We start from the raw sequence: 20749 nt of genomic DNA, 5'->3' as shown, positions 1-20749 counted from the left end.
AAGAACTGATGGGCTAATATCTTTGGGCTAGTCTGTGAGAGATGTACCTCGGGTTCCGCGTGGTGGGAAAAAGTTATCGTTGGGTCATCTCGGTACTTAGTCTGTGGACGATTAGGCGTTCGCATTCCCAGCGTTCGAGTCCTTCGTTGCACAGGTTCAGGTCGTGACCGACTTGTCTCCACCAAGAGCGGATGCGAGTGGGCAGAGTGTAGCTACAGCTGCCCTGCAAGAACTGGTCAATCGGGTAGTCCCAGACAGAAACATTATACCTCATTTCTTTTCGTGGTGGCACGTCGAAGCCGATGTCATTGACCATTCTTGTCAACTGCTCTGAGTTCGGCTGATCAGACAGGGCGGCAGGATGCGGCCGAGTGGGATCAAACTCCTGAAGGTTATAGTGCTGAGGGTCAGCCCACGCGTGTGCGCCGTTCTTGAGCCGGTCGTAGAGAGTGAAGAGGTGTCGCGATCTTAACCACTCCCAGAACTCTTGCACGTTCCAGGGATCCTCGCAACGTCCGCACTGGGAGGTGCCGTTATGGTTGACGGTATTCTCGCCGCACGTGTAGCAGCTGGCAGATAGTGTGTAGAGCAGATTGCCGGCTGCGACCCATTGGCGTGCGCGTTGTGCGAGCCCAAAGACAGACACCCCAGGAACCAAAAGCGAAGGAGGTACGGCGCCCCACCAGGACTGGTTCAGGATGTCGTATGCCCAGACCAGGAAGCGGGCTTCGATTCGCCAAGCGGCCTCCATCGCAGCCCCTTGGTCTGTAGCCCCTTGGTCTGTAGCCCCTTGGTCTGTAGCCCCTTGGTCCGTAGCCCCTTGGTTCACGATCCGAAATGTGTTCCCCCACACGCCGACGAGATTGCGAGGGATTACGTCACCCAGAGCGGCCACAGCAGTGAGGACGGAGTCTAGTTCGGAAGCAGAGATGCTTGTCCTAAGTTGCAACAGTCCCTTCTTAATTTTAGCTCTACGCGTTGCACGACGGATGGCTTGTGGAATTTTGTCGGCAGAGACTTGTAGCTCGCCGAGTCTCTTGATAAACAGACCGTCAAACTCCCGTAAAGTAACGGACTCCGAGGTTGTATCATGGCCAGTAACCCAGAACCAATCACCGTGATATTTTTCCCACCGGCGAATACGATCGGCGAAACGGCTGAGAAAATCTTCGGTCGGCCAGAACTGGAACAGGCTATCTAGCGCCGCCTCAACCTTGGAAAGCGGAATGAATCGTGAAGCCATCCGTCGAACTCGAAGACCAACTTTTGCCGAATCACTACCCGACCGCTCTTGCCTCAACCACTCTCGGAACCGTTGCTCATTCCAAGGAGAATCCAGATATTTCTCTTTTTTGTAACAACGCGCCATGAACGTAAAATTCGGCTCCAACGACGGAGTCTTCCGACGCTCCATCTCATAACACCAAGCGCGATGAGCCAAACCGAATACAGATAAACCACTCACATCGAACGGAATCAATCTACACCAATTATGATTCAAAGCATCAAACGCCCATACCCAATACGGTGCACCAATATCCACATGCTTCGTCAACTGCTTCTCCTCTGCCGTGATGATTTCAAAACCGTTAGCTTTCCGAACCAAGTCAACAACAGACCCGGAACAACCAAATCCGAGATCCTTAGACCAGCTGTTCGTGGACCCATCTTCTCGCTTCCGCGGTCGACGTTTTGACGACCAAGATCTTTTGGAAGTCTCGATTGGTGGAGAAACGTCGATAGGAGGAACCGGCGGAGAAACTTCGATAGGAGGAACCGGTTGAGAAACTTCGATAGGAGGAACCGGCGGAGAAACTTCGATAGGAGGAACCGGTGGAGAAACTTCGATAGGAGGAACCATGTGAGGAGAGACAGCCGGGGCACACAATTCCGGAGTCCCCGTGCAGGCAGAGTGGCGTGCTGTAGAGTTCCCGAGAGCAGGCCAGCGGCTGTCGAAAGGCGCTGTCGAGGATAGGTTGCTGCCCTCCATAATTTGTGGCACATTAGCGGTAGGTACTGGTGCTTCTAAACAGATTCGTTTTGAAGGCGGTTCATTGTCAGCTGTGTCGTTGATCATACCTAAACTGCCTAGCCTATAAAGAAGTAAGCGTTCAAATTCCCACCGACCAAGAGCGTCATTCTCTGAACTATTTTGGCTCCGATGATTGGCGCCACCCCACCATGATTGGACGCGAGAGCGGAATGAACAGTCCTTGATCGCGAAGGTGTTCAGTTTGCACTCGAATGGTGACACAAGGAACCTTCGAAGTGCCTTTCGAGGTGGTATGTCGAATCCAACGTCGTTGATCATCTTCTGCCACTCATGTCTAGGAGGACGCCAGGAACAAGTCAGTTCATTCCACGGCAGTTTCGGACTCAGGATCGTGTCAGTTCCAAGTGTAGGACGTAGCTGATCGAAAATCATGGAGAAATGCCTGCATCGCAGCCACTCCCAGAACTCCTCCGGATTCCATGAGGTCTCACACCGCTCGCAGCTCCTATTGCGGTGGTTGATGCCATCTTCACCGCATTGATAGCAACCTACGGTTATAGTGAGTATCCTGTGACCCGCTTCCAGCCACTGGACGGCGGCCTTGGCCAAGCCAAACACCGAAGAATTAGAGGGTGCCATGTTTTTGGGCACGACAGCCCACCAGCCTTGGTTCAGGACGTCGAACGCCCAAACCAAATATCGAGGTTCGATCTGGAGGCCAGCTTCGTGTTCCTTGGCTATCTCGAACTTGACTCCCCACTTGTTAACCAAGCTCGACGGGATGGCATCGTGCAGGTCTTCCGGGTCTTCCCTCGTTCTCGCCGGGTCTTCTCTCGCCCCCCGAAGTTGGGCTTGTTCTCGTCGAATCCTGGCTTGTTCTCGTATTCCCTTTTTCCGCTTTTCCCTACGAAGCATTTTGGCCACTTTGTGTAACGGGACTCTGAAATTTCCGAGCCTCTCCATCACTGCCCGTGTCAAATCCGTTACATGGATGCATTGACCAGGGGAATTTTGACCAGGGGAATTTTGACCAGTCGAAGTGTGTGCTCCCGGCTTTGGTTGAAAGAGCCCTCCTCGTTTATCCCACCAGCGTCGTAATCGACCGAGGAAGGAGTCGTTCCTGTAGATCCCCATAGGCCACCAAAGGACGATGTCGTCGACGGCGTGTTCTGCTTGCTCTGCGGCAACCATGCGATTGTCACTCACGTTACTCGGCGATCGGTTAAGCGGACACCCTTCTTCCAGCCAACTGTCGAAATGCTGCCGGTTCCATTGGCGTCGTATTACGGGCCTATATAAACCACTTTTCAACATCACGTTCGACCGTCCCGCCGCCGACCACATCTTCGCCTTACCCGCCAATCCGAATACTGACAAACCACTCGCATCGAATGGGATCAGATGCTCCCACTCATTCCTTAACATGTCGTACGCCCACATTAAGTAACAAGGATCTAACACCCGCTTCGCCTCCGCTGCTGTAGCAATTTCAAACCGCGACACACGCGCTTCTACCGCGCTTATCCGACGCACGTTCACAGAACTCTTATCCACCGGATTCACCTCCACTGGACACATGTCTACTAGACTCACGTCTCGCGAACACGTACTTATCGCGGCCGGTCCAGTGGCCGACCCGCACACAGGACTTGTGGCCGAGACGACCCCGGACTCGGTGGGTTGGTCCGACACAAGATCCTCACCATCACCCGGCTGCCCATCACTGCGGGCATTCCATCCGCCAGACTCAATCTCGAGATCTGCGGCGAAGTCCCTACCCAAGTGGTCAAAAGTGCTATCCATTTCGCAAGCAACATTATTACCAGACGCAGTATCCTTGTCGCAGGCAGTATCCTTGTCGCAGACAGTATCCTTGTCGCAGGCAGTATCCTTGTCCCAGGCAGTATCCTTGTCCCAGGCAGTATCCTTGTCCCAGGCAGTATCCTTGTCCCAGGCAGTATCCTTGTCCCAGGCAGTATCCTTGTCCCAGGCAGTATCCTTGTCGCAGGCAGTATCCTTGTCGCAGACAGTATCCTTGTCGCAGGCAGTATCCTTGTCCCAGGCAGTATCCTTGTCCCCAGCAATATCTTCCCCATCCGCCCCAATGCCGAATAATTCGTTGAAGTAGTTGTCGCTAGGCCCTAAGTCGTGAACAGGCTCGACGAGAGCTCCCGAAACTGAAGGACGATAGTCCAAGGGAAAGGAATCGAAAGTCAAAGCGACATCCGTAGACTCGGTCTCCGGCCCGTGCCACTCCATGCTTGCTGCCTCCATGCTTGCTGCCTCCGTGCTTGCCGCCTCCATGCCTGCTGCCTCCATGCCTGCTGCCTCCATGCCTGCTGCTAGTTCCTCGACCTTTAGCTCCGCGACTCTTCTCGTTTCGTCGCCTTCTTGCTGGGACACTTTGCCTCGTGGCGTTTCATTCCTGTTGCCCCCGTCAAACCCGACCGCCCCCAGCAAAATAGCCCGCAGTGAGCCTATAGATGCCAATGAGCCTCTGGGAACTACGCAACAACGCATCCGACCGGGATAATTGATATTTCTTCCAAACAAAAAACTAGCACAGCTGGTGACCGTCACGTTCATCACAACTTTCGGCTGCATTGATTATATTCGTGTAAAAGCCACCGTTCGTATTCGATCCGTGTGAGGCCTTCCGGTGACGGCAGAGAATTCTGCAGCTGTTGCAGCCAACAGTACGTAGCGCGAGCGCGGAACGTGGGCACGCGTTCCGTGGAAGTGAGGAGTGCCCAGTCGAAGTAGGGGACAGGGTATCTCAAGTCTAGCTGTGTCGTGGGAGGAATATCAAAGCCGAAAGTGTTGATGCACTTGTTAATCTCTGCTCGAGGAACGGAGGCAGTGCTTACTGTCTTGTCCCCCACGTCAGCGTGTTCTTCAACGTCAGCGTGTTCCTCCACGTTAGCGTGTTCTTCAACGTCAGCGTCTTCCACCGCGTCGAGTTGAGAGCCGTTGCGTTGGGCAGTGGTAGAAGGGTGTCGGCCCTGTATCCACTCCCAGAGTTCGGTTGCGCTCCAAGGTAGCTCGCACCGTTCGCAGTATTCGGACGAGGGGTGGCTGAGTCCATTTTCTGAGCAACAATAGCAGCTTGCGGATAGAGTGTGAATCTCATTTCCAGTTTCGACCCAGAGTAAGGCTAGACGGGCGAGGCCGAAGACGGAGAGGCGTCGATAGTCGATGTGTGAGGGTATAGTATGCCACCATTCGTTGTTGAATACGTCGAATGCCCACACGAGGAAACGTGGCTTGACTCTGAGATCCATTTCTTTGTTGTTGCACAAGACGAAACGGCGGCCCGTACGACTCAGTAAATAGGGAGGTACCGGGTCCAAGTTTTGTTTGCCATTCAGTTCGACAATGCGATCACGCCGAGCCGCTCTAGGTGCAGCCCGACGAATGTTAGTGACGGGAAAACCCCAGTCGCCTATCCGCTTGACCAGCAGCCATTCAAACTTGCGTGCTGGCAGGTGCGGTTCGAGCACAGATGTGTGGTAAGCTGAACCATGTCCGCGCCACCATGACTTCATACGTGAGCCAATTGTGATGCTTGAGGGGCCGTAATAAGGCCACGTTCCAATAACGTTATCTAACGCTTCTTCTAGACGACTCAAGGCAACCTGCCCGTACTTCGGTTTCCATGCGCTTCGCACACCGACGTCGTCCGCACGAGCTCCTGACCGCTCGTCCTGCAGCCATTCCAGAAATCGTGCAAAACTCCATACCACAGACGCATCGTCGAACCGACACTTATAGCAACGGGAATCCAATATCAAGTTCTGACAACCATCCGCACGCCAAGCTATCGCCTTCTGTGCCAATCCAAAGACCGACAGACCCTTACATGCGAATGGTACTAAGTGTGGCCAACCCTTGCTCAACACATCGTATGCGTAGATAAGGAAACGAGGCGGCATTGCTGACTTTGACTCCTCCACCGTCGCAATCGTGAACGTCGACTTAACCGCGCCACCATCCTTCGTCGCTACAACGCCCTGCGCCGCAACAACATCATCCGACTCTTTCTGCATGGAGTGTGTGCGACTGAACACATCTGTGTTGGGCGTCAATGTGGCGTCCCACCGGTCCATGAGAGTGCGAATGTTCACTTCGGTGTCACCCAGTCGCTTGATGACGAGTCGTTCGAAGTCCTTCGCCGACACAAAGCGTTTGCCGCGTCGAAGGCTGAAGGAAGGCGCACGTGCATTCCACCAACTCCGCATTCGCGAGTCGAAAGAACCCGAAGACGGTAAATATTTCAACACATCATCAATCGCTGTTTCCACGTCCTCAACCGGTACAAGTCGCACGGCTCGAACAATTTCAGAACGACGTCGCGGAGAACGTAACAAGGCCACAAAGTCAGCTGGCCGCAAGCACACATTACTCATGCCCGGGGCCGCTGTATAACACGCCGCATCCAGCGTCAAGTTGGCGTTGAGCGCCAAGTGAAAACGACGTGCTGCCAACGCCAACCCGTATACAGAGAACTTACGTATGTCGAAGGGCACCAACCTCTGCCAACCCCGACTCTTAATGTCGTACGCCCAAACCAAAAGACGTAACTCCACTCTCAAACCTGCCTCACCAGCCGTCGCAATAACCAACACGTTCTTTGTCGCCGGCGCCGCCGACGCCGCCATGTAAGTCACAGGCTGCAACGGCTTTAGACGGGGGGGTTCCTTCCGACGATCGACCTTAAGGCGACGGACTATTTTCAAGCGACGCCCCGCCGCAACGCCGGGGGCCGCCACGCCACGCGCTGTCACGGCAGGGGTTACCACGGCAGGGGTTACCACGGCACGGGCTGTCAAGGCACGGGCTGCCACGGCAGGGGCGGCCAAGGCAGGGGCGGCCAAGGCAGGGGCGGCCAAGGCAGGGGCGGCCAAGGCAGGGGCGGCCAAGGCAGGGGCGGCCACGCCGTGGACTCCGTCCAGATCTTTATATTCTGCACCTTCTTCTCCCCTCATACTCTCTTCCGCGCCAGTGAAGGCGATGAGGAGGGGCACGCCTTTGCCCTTATCTTCCACGCCCCGGCCAGGCAGTTCTTCCGGATTCCTGTCCTTTTCTCCCCGGTCAGGTTCTTCCGGATCAATGTCCATTTCTCCCCGGTCAGGTTCTCCTAGGTTCATGTGCTCTTCTGCCACATTCCGGTCCATTTCGTTCACCCCTACGGAGGGCAACAAGTCACCATCACTTGGTGGCGCGGTGGATTCCAGGGGAGCGTCGTTAGCGACGGTGGCAAACCCCAGAAACCGATCAAAGAAATCGTCGCTTGGTCCCAAATCACTCATAGCGGGATTGGCAAAAGAGTCAGGGATGCACTCGGGATGTGTGCTGCAACTCGAAGCCCCGGAGTTATAGTCATACTGGGGCTGGTCATACGGGGGCACGTCAACCTGGGGATTGTCGTGCTGGGACCGGTTGGTTCCAAGAGTATAGTCCAATTGCATCTCTTTTGGTCGTGACGGGTCGTCTGTCTCCATGACGATATCGTTCGTGGCATCGTTCAGTATCCACATCAGAAAATCATCGTCCTCAACACCAATAAAGCTTTCTCTATCAGGTTCCGAAGAAGCAGCCTTGGCTGCATTGTTTCCGAAAATACTTAGAAACAGGATCCTTGTCGGCGGTAATGCACTTTTCGGCAGCTTGTGATGCCGCATTTCGAGGCCTCTTTTTTTTCCTTTGAGGAAGGTGGGGAGTTTCATTGCGAATGTCCTTTTCCCCTCCAGTGAAGAAGTCTTCTTTCGGGAGTCGATAGCCTGGTGCTGTGCAAGTTCGGGTTTATATGGAAAAGTCTGCGAGACCACAATTGGAGGGTGAGACCCACAATTGGAGGGTGAGACCCAAAATTGGAGGGTGAGACCACAATTGGAGGCAGAGCAGCGTTCATGGCAGATACTTTGTATTAAAAGCCGATGAAGGAGCGTTTCCAGTCGGACTTGCTTGGCAGACGTGTGGCGATACGTTTGTGTTCTATTTGCGGCTCGTTTTCGTCTGTGGAATCTTCGTCTGGATACAGGGGTAGTGCATTATGGGTGGGTGGTGCGAGGTTGGTTAGTAGATGATCCCCATAGAAGCGTAGAGCTAATAGACCGTGTAGACTTGAGTACGCGAATTTGAGGAATTCTTCATCGACACCGAAGCTGCATGCATCTCGTAGAATTTCAGCATATTTTTGGACGTGTCGTAGCATACGGCTATAGTCTGCTTGTTCCTCGTGGAGAATGCGGTGGTAGAACTTGCTAGCAGTGCCCCAGAACTGAATAGGTCCGGGGTTGCAGAAACGGTCCTGTTTGCTCCAACTAGCCCGGGCAACCATGAGCCAGCGAAGCGCCTTGGAGTTGAGATCCGTCTCGGCGTTAGGCAGGATCGGCAGCTGTTCCTGAGTGTAGGCCGTAGACAGTTGTGGGTGGACTGCATCGTTCTGCTGGGATGGCACAAGTGTCAATAAACAATTGAATGGGATGGCACCTAACTTCCAATCCTTCACGTCACCTGTTAACCCACGCACCGTTGTCAGATGTCCTGTGATAGCTGACTCCACACAAATTGCTGCCAAATAGCCGTGAACCAAACCCAAGGTAGCATCAAAATTAGACGGCATAGCGGACCGACCCTGGTAACCAAAGTAATGACACACACACTGGAACGTTCCTACATACTCACCTCTTGTCTTCCGTCTCTCCAATTCCGCACGGACTAACTGTGACAACAACACCTCCGTCTCCACAAAAGAGTCCCGTAACTCGTAATCCGTCGTCAAAAACTCACGTCGAATATACGCCGGCAAACTACGCCACACTGCGGCACTCCATGGGGCGATTTTCTGACTCCATTTACGCGTTTTCGGAGGAGTCGCACGCACCGTCTCCGCTCTTGTGACGCCGCCGTCGGTCCTCGCGCTCTCTGTGCGTCCGATTTCGGGAAGTGCGCTTTCACTTCGACCCACTTCGAGCAACCGTGAAGCACTAGCCGGGGACTCCAGCAGCGCCGGACTACGACTCTTTGGTGTGCTCTCCAAACTCCCAGCCGTGGTGGGAGCGTCGGCACTGTTAACTTCTTCAGCAAAGTTAGCCATATCCAACAACTCCTGTTCAGCCTGCAACTGTTCGCCAGCCGCACTCGCAGCAACCATCACACGATCCAGATCTTGGAGCAACAACTTCATAGTCGGCAGGTGATGCCACAACCCATCAGGGATCAGCACCGCCCCAAAGTTGCGCGGGGTCGGTGTCGCGCGTGCTCGTTCACATACAACATCCGCGATGTCCTTCACGACGTCGTCCAGAGTCTTTTGTGCCGCACCATACTCCTCGGCAATGACCACACAGTTGGGGTGTGTTTGAAGTGCACACTCCAACACTTCGTTCGACGGCTGACGACCCATAAGGCGGACGAAATGCCAATACTTAGGCATAGAGGCGGCGTCGGTGAGCACATTACCAATCAGTGAGGAGTATAGTTTGCTGGCCGTGTCAAAACCTATATTGGTCTCCATCAGCTCGTGCGCCAAATTATTGGAAGCCGTCGCAGGCACACCAACGACGCAGCAGCGACTGCCCTTAGTCAAGAAGTACTCCGCCAAATATGCAGTCTCAGTCATGGCCAGGGATGACCCAACGAGCACCAATCCATCCAGAGCGTTCGCTCGACATACGTCCAGAACACGACGTCGATTAGTCGGGTCCAGCAACATATGCGTTGTTCCACGTCCTAATAGGTCTGCACCGCCAAGGTTGCGGAATGGCTGGACGTCTTCATCCGTAACTTCAATCCATTGGTCAGCCAACAACCCCTCAGCACCCCGTTTGAAACCAAGTAACGTGCCTCCTGTAAGCTTGAGACGCTCTCGCATGCCCCAAACAATATTGTGCAAGCCCGGAGACTGACGAGACAAGAAGGCCACCCCCACCCGACGTCGACGTACCTGAGTCGAAGATGCTTGTGCCGGTGAGATGCTACACTTGATCTCTTGCAAATGAAACTCGTTCTCCTTGCACAAACGCGGACAGTAACTCAAAGTCTGACGACGGATATACGGATCTTTCGGCAGGTATTGAGTCGCCTTGGAACAAGACGCCCACGGGTCGTGACAGATGTCCGGGATAGGTGGGCGCCACAAAATACGTAATTGCTGCAACTGTGAGTAGCAGCCGAAACGCTTAGGAGTGTCCGCACGCCCGAGACCAGAATAGTGTTGCAGCTCGGGAATCCTGCCCGCCAGCAAATCCTCACGTGAAGGCACCGCCACGACACAGTTACTGACATCAGCACAGGGCCCCAAAAACTGGATGGGACCCGGCGATCGGTAGTAGTCCCCGAGTCGCCAGTCCGGTCGGACTGACTCGAAGACACGAAAAGCGGGCGACTTCACATCGACCAACTGACGTATCACACCGGGTACACGACCCAATGGCAAGTCAAGCATGCGCATCACCTTGGTAAACGGGACGCCCGCCGCGGTCCACAAGGACGCCTCCTGTACCAGGTCCTTGACAATCGCCATGTAGCCATTTTTGCGATGGTGAATCAGACAGCCTGCAGTCATGCCAAGATTGTAGCAGTAGTTCGCGTCAAAGTTTGACGGCATCGCACATCGTCCCTCGTACCCGAAATAGTGATGCATCCGGTTCCACGTCTTGATGTCAATACCACGTGCTCGTAGACCCTCCTCCACCAACAAAATGAGCAGCCTCTCCGTGGCGATTTTCGCCACTTGCACGTAGCCTGAGGCCTCGCGATCCGTCAGCAATTGCTGCTGAATCTGAGACGGTAAAAAATGCCACAGGTCCTGAGACGCCTGGGAAAGACACCCCTCATCAAACTGCTGCCCCTTGCATAACTGCTCACTCATTTCCGCTATTAACAACTTCATCTCTGGAATGAAACCAATAAGTCCTTCCGGCACCAACACAATTCCGTAGTCCTTCTTAACGGCGCGCCGCTCGAGAACCAGTTCCACAATGTCGTCCACAATCTCTTTCAGACTGATGTTTTTGGCCTCTACCTCTTCGCCGATGAACACCAAGTTGGGACGAGTCTGCATTGCGCACTCTAACACCAAGTGACTCGCAGACCGACCCATGACGCGGACAAAGTGCCAGACGCCCTGTCCCGATGAGCAGTCGGTGCAGAGGTTTCCAATCAGCTCGGAATAAGTCTTGGCGGCGGTGTCGAAACCAAATGAACATTCAACTGCGGCGTTTTTCAGGTCCCCGTCAATGGTCTTGGGCACTCCAATGACATTGGTGTTTGATTTGTGAGCTGCGAAGTACTCTGCCAACAAAGCAGCATTGCTATTGCTTCCATCACCACCAACCACAATGAGACCGTTCAGCGCCAAGGTGGTTACGGCTTGCAACGCCAATGGTTTCTGCTTCTCCGTAACCATCCCGCGACCAGACCAAAACATGTCAAAACCGCCGCTATTCCGACTCCGGTCCATTAACTCGTCGGTGACCTCGATGTGCTCGTTATTGAACAACCCATCCAGACCACCCTTAAACCCTACCATGCGACTAGCCGGATTAACCCGCTTAATGTAGTCATAAACTCCAGCTATTACATTGTGACCCCCAGGCGCCGGTCCACCGGATAATACCAACCCCACTGTCATGGGCCCCACTGTCATGGGGGGCGTCTCCGTAATAAGCGCCTCCGGATGCACCAATGCGCCAGAAGAAGAATCCGAGCTCATATCCTGCTCAATACTCACAACAGGTTGCCCGTATATATTCGGGAAACTCCTCGACAACTCCGTCCCATCCAACTGCTCCAAACCTTCAATTTCTAACTCCTGCAACACCGTCGGACCACCGGAGCATAACGCATCGCACGTCACCGGGGTCATCTTCTGACGCTCCTTTTGCACTGGAGAAAAGTAAGCAAACAGATCCGCTGACTGTAAATGTGTGTGCACACGCCTCTTCGCCATTCTCTAAATCGCTTGCTCTTGAACAGCTTAAAATCGGGACAGAAAAAAATATGTATGGGGTATTAAAATCTGCAACCAAAGGTAGTCACAACCCAAGGGAGTCACAGCCACGGCCTCAACCCTAGTGGTACACATTGTGATGTGGCGCAAATTGATGTGGCGCACTTCGCCAAAAAAATCTGTGTGTAAACACGCGCGCGCGCTGTAAGCAGAGGCGCAATCGCGCGCGCGCTGTAAGCAGAGGCGCAATCGATACGTTTTCGGGGCGTCCGTTAGAGAAGGCAGGGGCTAGACGCCCTGGCTGAAGCCCTTTTCAATACGAGCAGTCGGTTTTGGACGGCGGGGTGCCTCGAGTAGGGAATTTCGAAATGAATTTAATGTGGGAGAGGAGGCGGACGCAGGCGACTATACTGACAGTGCTTGTGGCAGGAGTTACTCTGTGGTGGACCTACCGTCACAGACAGGCTTCGAAGGGAGTGGAAGTGAAGGCAAAGGTTTCGGATGGTGGCACAGACAACAGCACTGGAGATGTGCCAGAAAATGCTCCACACGGATGCCCGGGAGTGGAGTCTGCAGAGGCAGGGCACGGCGACGCCTGCCAAGGTTGTCCGAATAGAGCGATATGTGCTAGCGGACAAGCTAACGAGCCAAACCCAGATGTAAAGGTGATCGCGGAGAAATTGGCCGATATCAAGAACATCGTAAGCGTCAACACCATTGGCTCGGGTGCACCGGAGACATACCACTGGCTCGGGTCCACCAGAGACATGGGGTGACATATAGATGGTTGACATATGAGTGTTTTGTAGATATTGGTATTGTCTGGCAAAGGTGGTGTCGGTAAATCGACGGTCTCGTCGCAAGTCGCCTGGGAACTGGAGTCCCGTGGTCTGGCGGTGGGTATTTTGGACATTGATATTTGTGGACCCTCGATCCCGAGAATGACGGGCACAATAGGCGAGGAGGTCCGTCCGTATTCAGGGGGATGGATTCCGGTTGTGAAGTCCGAAAATTTGCTGGTAATATCAGTAGGCTATTTATTGCCAGAGGATGATGGTGCAGTGATTTGGAGAGGACCGAAAAAAAACGGTCTGATCAAACAGTTCCTTTCTGATGTATATTGGGGTAGCTTGGATTACCTAATTGTGGATACGCCCCCTGGGACGAGTGATGAGCACTTAAGTATTGTCACATATCTGAAGGATGCGGGTATTACTGGAAGCATCATTGTGACAACACCGCAAGAGATTTCATTGCAAGACGTAAGGAAAGAGATCAACTTCTGCAAACAGACGCAAGTACCTATTCTGGGAGTAGTCAACAACATGGCCAACAGCTTTTTCAGTGAAATCGACCCCGAAGGCACGTCCCGAATGTGCGAGAAGATGCAGGTACCCTACGCTGGCTCCATTGATCTTGACAAACAACTACTCAGAGCAACCGAGGAAGGCAGAAAGGTAGAGTCAGACTCCAACGCTTCCAGACAGATCAAGGAAGTCATCGACTCGTGTCTAAGCCATATCCGACCCCGTAGCTAAGGTGGCCCGAGCCAAGGCGCTTTCCTCTTTTGACCCCCTCCCTCTTTTTTCGTATTTTGAGACCCGCAATGCATGCCATACATGGTCCATCATGTATTGTGGGCCAGGCAGGCCCCCATGACTGGCTAAGCCAACATCATTGGTCATTGTTCATCTTCGGGGGTTGATGACCCCTTCCGTTTCTGGCAATGAGTGTTCATCCATAAAAACTCTAGTTGGACTTGGAGTTTCTGCGGTTGGGTCGGATGTCCGTCTCTTCCGCGGTCCATGCCGGGTTTCTATCGACGACTATGAGTATACGGGCAATGCTGCGGCCGTTGTTAGACGCGTGCTCTGGGTTGCTCGACGGAGAGTCGATCTCGGAAGGCTTCAACGGCTGATAGAAGGTCTGCACATCTGAAATGGTGCTGACCTTCATGTCCTGCAGCTCGTGGGCAATGCCGATGGCGTGAGTCACGGCAGAACCCAAGGCAGTGATGTGAACCTTGGTCATCTGAGGGTTGGCAGCCAAGAGCCGGCGGGCAGCGAACACATAAAAGCGACGCAGACGGCTAGCAGAAACCTAAAAGAGAGGAAAACATGTAGACCCATTTGTTTGCACACGCGTGTGCACACGCGACTGCTGCTACTTCGCATCGCCTGGCGATTAAACAGCTGGCGGTTGAGCAAGAGGCCACACAGACCACTTAATGAAGGCACTCTCGCAGTACAAAGTCGCCCGGGGTGAAGCTTACTTGGATGCGGCCGACGTTGGAGGGGACGCCAGCGTCTTCCTGCATGTCGGTTCTTTTATCGGCAGATGACATTATCAAAAAATCACCAATTTTTTTTAGCCTCGATTTTTTCTGACACACAAACGAATGACCAAGAGACTATTCACGGCCATTTTATTTTTCTTCTGCACTGGGGCCAACGCTGGGGCCAACGCCGGGGCCATCATGGGTCACAAAGGTGACACGGCTCTCCAACCATTTCAAGCACTACCGCATACACCGTCGGTCGCGGTACAGTACCACATCAGTGTCCTCAGTCCCAGCCAAAGGGAGCGTATCGTACAGAGTGAGCCGCCTCATCACGTCCTGTGGTCCTCCGATGCCCTTGGATGCTACTTGTTTCCAATGTTACTTTGCCGTGACGATCAAATTGGATTCGCGATATCCTCAACGCAGGCCTTAGAACGGCCGACGCCGGCCTTAGTCAGAACCATGCTCGTCAGCAGCAATCAGTGTCCCGACCAACCACCAATCCTCGATCCTGTTGTTGGTTCGATGCTGTATTTCGTGTCCCACTGCGTTCCCTTCCATCGTTCATCACCGCGCGTCTGCAGGGGCCACGCAAGCCTTAACTGAGCGGGTAGATAAGCTGCTCTTGACCGACGGCGCAGTCCAGACGCAAGTGGCGCACTGTTGGGGTCCGCACCTGTGCCAGTTGTGGAAGGGCAAGAAGTACTACTACGACGAGGGTTCCGGCCGGTGCGAGAAGCGCTTGTCGCTCAAAGGCTTGCTGTCTGTGTCCTCCCTGTATCGCAGCACCAGTAAGTCGACCTGCATGAATCAATCAGTCCACGTGCGTGAGTCGCCAGCCACAAGTCCTTGGTTCGAGTCCCCCGTCCTGTGGGTAAAGTGGCTTAGTACCAAACGTTCTGTTCTTCAGAAGTGAAGCCTCCTGCGTACGGTACTATGTCCTTGTGCGGCTTGTACTCGCCTATTTCGGTTGTGGCCCTGCACCAGACGGGTAGTGAACTGTAGTGCTATCAGCCAGTACTTTGTTGGGGCTCTATCGGTACTGTGGTTAAGGGAGCGCGGAGGGGAGGGGGGCGGGTTCCTGCTGATTGTGATGGGCTTCCTGCCGGTTGCGGTAAGCGAAAAGTGGGTTGTGGGTGATGGTTTAAGATTTTGGATTTTTCGATGGAGAAGGAAACTGACGCGCGGCACATGACGACGACGTCGGCTGAGGAGAAGTCGGGTAGTCCGCAGAGCCAGGGGAAGCAAAAGAAGCCCAAGGCGGAGAAGCCCAAGGCGGAGAAGTCCAAGGCGGAGAAGCCCAAAGGTGCGGCTTCCGGCACTGCTCAATTGGGTATAACAGTTGATAAGTTGGAGAATTTTCCGCAGTGGTATACTGAAGTGATAACTAAGGCGGAATTGATAGAGTACTATGACGTGAGTGGCTGTTACATTTTGCGTCCGTGGATATACAACGTGTGGGAGTGTGTGCAGGGTTATTTGAATAACGTGTATCGTGTGAACGGAGTGAAGAATTCGTATTTCCCAATGTTCGTTACGAAGAGTAAGTTGGAGGCGGAGGAAGATCATGTGGAGGGGTTCAGTGCTGAGGTGGCTTGGGTGACGAAGTCCGGGTCTTCGGATTTGCCAGAGCCGATTGCCATCCGGCCGACTTCGGAGACAATCATGTACCCGGCATTCCAGAAGTGGATTCGGTCCCATCGTGACCTGCCGCTGAAATTAAACCAGTGGTGTCCAGTGGTTCGTTGGGAATTCAGTCATCCGACACCATTTATTCGCACGCGAGAGTTTTTGTGGCAAGAAGGACACACAGCGCACGCAACTGGGGAGGAGGCGGACGCATTCGCGAAGGCAATGTTGTATGCATACCAACAGGTGTACCGGAATGTGTATGCGATACCAGTGATACCGGGTCAGAAGTCGGAAATGGAGAAGTTTGCTGGCGGGTTCAAAACGTATACAACGGAAGTGTATGTGGGTTGTAATGGACGATCGATACAGGCGGCGACGTCTCATAACCTGGGGCAGAATTTTGCCAAAATTTTTGGAGTCGAATACGAGGATGACACCAAGACCAGACATCATGTTCATCAAACTAGTTTTGGTCTCAGCACACGTTCTATTGGCGCAATGATTATGGTACATGGAGACAAAAAGGGCCTTGTATTACCCCCGCGTTGTGCGCCTGTTCATGTTGTAGTTGTGCCGATTGTGAAGAAGGACATGGATGTGACGGTATTGTATGAGACTTGTCGACGTCTTACAAATGAAATATCACTGCAGTATTTGGAGTATGAAGAGCCGGAGCTTTGCCATACCAATCTGGTAGACCAGAAGCAGGTGGACCTATTGTCCAAGGCGCAGAAACTTTCAAAACTTCCCATTACTGTCGAATTCGACGACCGTGAATGCTATAATCCTGGATGGAAATACAACCACTGGGAAGTCAAGGGCGTACCATTACGTCTTGAAGTCGGACCCAGGGATATCGAGCAAGGTACCTGCCGACTTGTACGTCGCTGTGATGGTCAGAAGTTCGATATCCAACAAACTGACGCTGCTTTCAAGGTCGTAGAAGAACTAAACCACGCGCACACAATCATGTTCAACGCAGCCAAAAATACTCAAGATCAGAACATACAACGCATACAGACCTACGACCAGGTAATGCCTGCGCTGGATAAAAAACAACTTGTCCTCGCACCATGGTGTCAACGTACTGAATGCGAAAAAGACGTCAAGACCAAAACCGGAAAAACCACCGTCACCGACCAAACCACTGCCGCCTCAGGACTCTCTGGCTCAATGAAGACGCTCTGCATGCCATTCGAACAACCCCACCTCGAACCTGATACCAGCTGCTTCAACTGCAACGAAAAGGCCACCATCTATTGCCTTTGGGGCAGATCCTATTAACCTTTTTTTCACCAAAGTCAGCACTGTGATAAATAAAGACCTGTCCCTATGAGTTATCCGCTTCATATCCACCCTCTTGGATGCTCCAATTTATTTGTTCGTTACAACATAGCCCCTCTTCTTAAGGTTCATCTTGGATATCTCAATCCTCTACCGATGACCTCATCATGATGTGTGGAAATGTTCGTGTCGTGCCAGGGTATATTTACCTCGTGGAACTCCTTCAGTCGTCTCTCCTGATCGGGTAGAGCCATAGATCGGCAGGTTCTAACCACAGCCGACATTTGGCTAGAGCCCCAAAACACGAGCATCACCAGTGGCATCTGCAAAGATGATTCGGTATGCGAGGGATTCGGTATGCGAGGGATTCGGTATGCGAGGGGTTCGGTATGCGAGGGACATTAGCTTATGAAGATGGTAAGTTACTCTCAGAGACTGATGTATGCTGTTACCAGACCTGATGGCAATGGCTACCGCAAAGGCAATGTAGGCCAGCGCTAATGTAATGATAGTTCTTCCAACGAAATGTTTTGGAGCGGCCATTGAGTATATTTCTATAAAAAGGACTTTGCTGTCATGTCAGGACTTGGGTTGCAAGACCTGGAGCAAGATTGAGTTGGGCTTGGCCACAGTTTGGTTACGACCTCCAGTCCGCTTTTCATCGTAGCTCGGGCCAGATGTATTTTAGGCAAGACTAAAATCGTGGCGACATTAATCTGAGGCGCTGCCGCCGCCACGGGCCACCGGGCGCCTGTGGCAGTGCGTCTGGAGCCTCGCCAGCCCTTGCACAGCGCTGGGCCGGGCCCAATGAATTAACCAGGACAAAACAGCCCCTGTAAATTTTTTGTGGGATTTTCTCTGCTGTGTGGTCGCCATGAAGACTGTGTACGTCGAACAGACAATGGATATCCCTGAGGATGGTAAGAATGCACCGCACACACATCGCACACACATCGCACACGCGTCTGTATGATGCGGGTGTATAACACGTCTGCATCAGAGTGCAGTAGCCGTGAGAGCTGTATTTGCATGACGTTGTATTTGTATGACGTTGTATTTGCATGACGTTGTATTTGTATGACGTTGTATTTTGTAGTCAAGATCACTGTGGCCTCCCGAAAGGTGACTGTGAGTGGCAAGTACGGTGAGTTGAGTCGTGAGTTCAAGCACTTGCCGTTGGATGCCACTGTGGAAGAGGGGAAGTTGAAGGTTGCCATGTGGAACGCTGACAACCGCATGAAGGCATGTGTGCGAACATTCTGTTCGCACGTGGCGAACATGATTAAGGGCGTGACTAAGATGTTCCAATACAAGATGCGTCTGGTGTACTGTCACTACCCCATCAACATCAACATCACTGACAACGGCAACACTGTGGAGATCCGTAACTTCTTGGGCCAACGCCGTACCCGATGCGTTAAACTCGCCCCCGGCGTCACCTGTGTAAAGTCCACCACCGTTAAGGACGAACTCGTCGTCTCAGGCATCGACATCGAAGGCGTCTCCCGCTCCTGCGCTCTTATCAGACAAAATGCTCTCGTTCGTAACAAGGATATCCGACTCTTCCTCGACGGCATCTACGTCTCCGAGAAAGGGCTCGTCCTTCAGGAAGCCTAAACCTTTTTGTTCTCCAAACCAGTTCGACCTCCAGCAAAACAAAGCCCTCCAGCAACCAAGACCCGGCCCCTCCGCATCGACATATGCGGAGGGCCTGCGTATCCAACATACACGTGTGTGTGTTTCACACGCGCAGCTGTTGGACACACGTGTGTGCAAACTGTACCGAATAGCGCGCGAGCAAGGCGGCACACAGTCCAGCGTGGTACTACACCTCCGGGCCGGCGTGCTGTGCAATCCGGATGTCTTCGGGTGCCGTCGAACAGGTGCTGGGTGCGATTTGAGTTTTTAGTAAAGCGGGTAAAATGCTGGTGAAGGCGAGTGACATAAAGGCGGTGCCGGTGGGTCGTTATGTATGCCTGGCAGCTTTGGAACAGCGTGCCATCGTGGAGCGTGTATCTCCTTCGTTGTTCATTTCGTTTCTACGAAGTTTGCCTGGGTCAAGTAAGATTGTGTTGGATTGTCGTGCGCGGGAGCACGTGGCGAACGGTGCATACCTTCCGTTGGTACACCGGTTCGGTGGTGTGGTGATGGCGGACCGGATCCCACCTCATCAACGTTGCGATGAGGCGACACGTGGTCGAGTAAAGGATTGGATTTTCACTACGTGCAATCTGAAGCATGTATTTGTAATGGATACGTACACTTGCAAGCAGTCATTGCAGGGTAACAATATGCTCACACGTGTGGTGAAATATCTTGGACTGAGTGGCGCCAAACCGGTTCGTGTTTGCATACTGGATTGTGGCCTCCATGTCCTTCAGGTCCAGAAGTATCCAATAGCACTCCTTAACTCCGAAGCGCCCATTGCAGTTGCTCTCGCCGCCAAGCCCGGCACTTGCGACGGACTCTACGTCTTCCATCAAGAATACCTCAAGGTACACGGACTACTCGGCAGAACCGTCAGGGAACTCGACGTACGCTATGTACTCAACCTCACCAGAGCACCTGCCCAACTCAAAGGCGTCAAAGAACTAGGCAACCACCTACCTTTCAAAGACGCCAAACAGTGCGCCGCCTTCTATGGTGAAGCACTGGCATACCTCGTACAAATACCCGCCGGCCAAAACGTATTAGTGATCGATACGCACACAAACAAGATCTCAAGCGAACGTAAGCACAACACACCTCTATGCGCGCCATACACCACGCACACCCATGTATAAGAACAGTCTATTCCTCCCATTGCGAGCGCTATTTAGTCTTGGTCATGCTATTGATCCTTGGAGCCAATTACACCTACGAGGATGCCGTCAACATCACCAGGCAGAGGCTCACCTGCCCCGAACTCGACAGCGCCGCTAGAGCTGCCTTTATGCTGATGGCTGAATCCCAGGGATCCATCGAAACCAGACTCGCCGCCGGTGTCGAACAATTCAACGCAAGATTCGACAGCGAATATCAACTCAAGTCTACCCAGCAACTCACAGCTGTTGAGAAGTGGAATATCATCGCCAAACTATTGGAAGGCAAACCTCTCGCCAGCTATCAACCGGTCATGCAGTAATTACTACACGCAAGCTATTCCCCCCGCTATCATGGCCATCCTTGTAGACTGGTAACTAAGCTATTTAACAACGTACTGGCCAATCCTACAGAGCCGAAATACCGTAAAGTGAATCTGGTAAGTGCACCGAGGTTCACCTGGCCACTGGTTACCTAACCATTAAATGACGTAATTACCGAACCTCGGTACCTAGATAATCCCCAGACTATAATTCAAACATCTTGATAGAAAAATGCGAGAATCTCTCGGACCTTCGATTCGTCGCCCAAGCTAGGCCCCATGTTATTAGAAGCAGGTAAGATTCGGCCTGTTCCATGTGTGCGATGGCCCCCAGTTTGTCTCTCCATAATCGTCCCGCACACTGCACTACGTTCCCGTCGCGATGCTACAGATGAACCGTCAATGAATCAATTACTGCCTTGGGGACGTCAGGGCATGCATGCACGACTTCCCGCCAAATTTCGTCTATTGGGTGTATAG

General features: G+C 52.9%; 9 protein-coding genes across 9 annotated transcripts; 4 read left to right on the top strand and 5 right to left on the bottom strand.

Moving 5' to 3' along the window:
* Nucleotides 1–73: 73 nt before the first annotated feature.
* Nucleotides 74–4513, bottom strand: GNI_087550 (putative clumping factor A; the record flags this gene model as incomplete). The annotated part of the gene is made up of 1 exon (XM_011132413.1): nt 74–4513. The coding sequence occupies one exon, from the start codon at nt 4511–4513 to the stop codon at nt 74–76; it is 4440 nt and encodes a 1479-aa protein (XP_011130715.1).
* Nucleotides 4514–4578: 65 nt separating this feature from the next.
* On the bottom strand, nt 4579–7719 carry GNI_087540 (hypothetical protein; the record flags this gene model as incomplete). The annotated part of the gene is made up of 1 exon (XM_011132412.1): nt 4579–7719. One exon carries the CDS (start codon nt 7717–7719, stop codon nt 4579–4581), a length of 3141 nt encoding a protein of 1046 aa, XP_011130714.1.
* A 200-nt stretch (nt 7720–7919) lies between these two features.
* GNI_087530 (6-phosphofructokinase) lies at nt 7920–11948 on the bottom strand (the record flags this gene model as incomplete). The annotated part of the gene is made up of 1 exon (XM_011132411.1): nt 7920–11948. One exon carries the CDS (start codon nt 11946–11948, stop codon nt 7920–7922), a length of 4029 nt encoding a protein of 1342 aa, XP_011130713.1.
* A 368-nt stretch (nt 11949–12316) lies between these two features.
* Nucleotides 12317–13486, top strand: GNI_087520 (putative cytosolic Fe-S cluster assembly factor nubp1; the record flags this gene model as incomplete). Its single annotated transcript, XM_011132410.1, has 2 exons — nt 12317–12649; nt 12758–13486. The coding sequence occupies 2 exons, from the start codon at nt 12317–12319 to the stop codon at nt 13484–13486; spliced, it is 1062 nt and encodes a 353-aa protein (XP_011130712.1).
* A 211-nt stretch (nt 13487–13697) lies between these two features.
* Nucleotides 13698–14292, bottom strand: GNI_087510 (alba protein; the record flags this gene model as incomplete). Its single annotated transcript, XM_011132409.1, has 2 exons — nt 13698–14048; nt 14221–14292. The coding sequence occupies 2 exons, from the start codon at nt 14290–14292 to the stop codon at nt 13698–13700; spliced, it is 423 nt and encodes a 140-aa protein (XP_011130711.1).
* A 1101-nt stretch (nt 14293–15393) lies between these two features.
* On the top strand, nt 15394–17145 carry GNI_087500 (prolyl-tRNA synthetase; the record flags this gene model as incomplete). The annotated part of the gene is made up of 1 exon (XM_011132408.1): nt 15394–17145. One exon carries the CDS (start codon nt 15394–15396, stop codon nt 17143–17145), a length of 1752 nt encoding a protein of 583 aa, XP_011130710.1.
* A 90-nt stretch (nt 17146–17235) lies between these two features.
* Nucleotides 17236–17688, bottom strand: GNI_087490 (putative transmembrane protein; the record flags this gene model as incomplete). The annotated part of the gene is made up of 3 exons (XM_011132407.1): nt 17236–17295; nt 17355–17468; nt 17572–17688. The coding sequence occupies 3 exons, from the start codon at nt 17686–17688 to the stop codon at nt 17236–17238; spliced, it is 291 nt and encodes a 96-aa protein (XP_011130709.1).
* A 331-nt stretch (nt 17689–18019) lies between these two features.
* Nucleotides 18020–18762, top strand: GNI_087480 (60S ribosomal protein L9; the record flags this gene model as incomplete). Its single annotated transcript, XM_011132406.1, has 2 exons — nt 18020–18065; nt 18242–18762. The coding sequence occupies 2 exons, from the start codon at nt 18020–18022 to the stop codon at nt 18760–18762; spliced, it is 567 nt and encodes a 188-aa protein (XP_011130708.1).
* A 305-nt stretch (nt 18763–19067) lies between these two features.
* GNI_087470 (hypothetical protein) lies at nt 19068–20265 on the top strand (the record flags this gene model as incomplete). Its single annotated transcript, XM_011132405.1, has 2 exons — nt 19068–19875; nt 19965–20265. Coding segments are annotated over 2 exons (1109 nt in total), but the record flags the coding sequence as incomplete, so codon positions are not given.
* Nucleotides 20266–20749: the final 484 nt, after the last annotated feature.

Source organism: Gregarina niphandrodes (assembly GCF_000223845.1).
Source record: "Gregarina niphandrodes unplaced genomic scaffold scaffold00016, whole genome shotgun sequence".
NCBI classification, from domain to species: Eukaryota; Apicomplexa; class Conoidasida; order Eugregarinorida; family Gregarinidae; genus Gregarina; species Gregarina niphandrodes.
The sequence above is the reverse complement of the archived record's forward strand: the minus strand, read 5'-3'. Positions and strand labels throughout refer to the sequence as shown.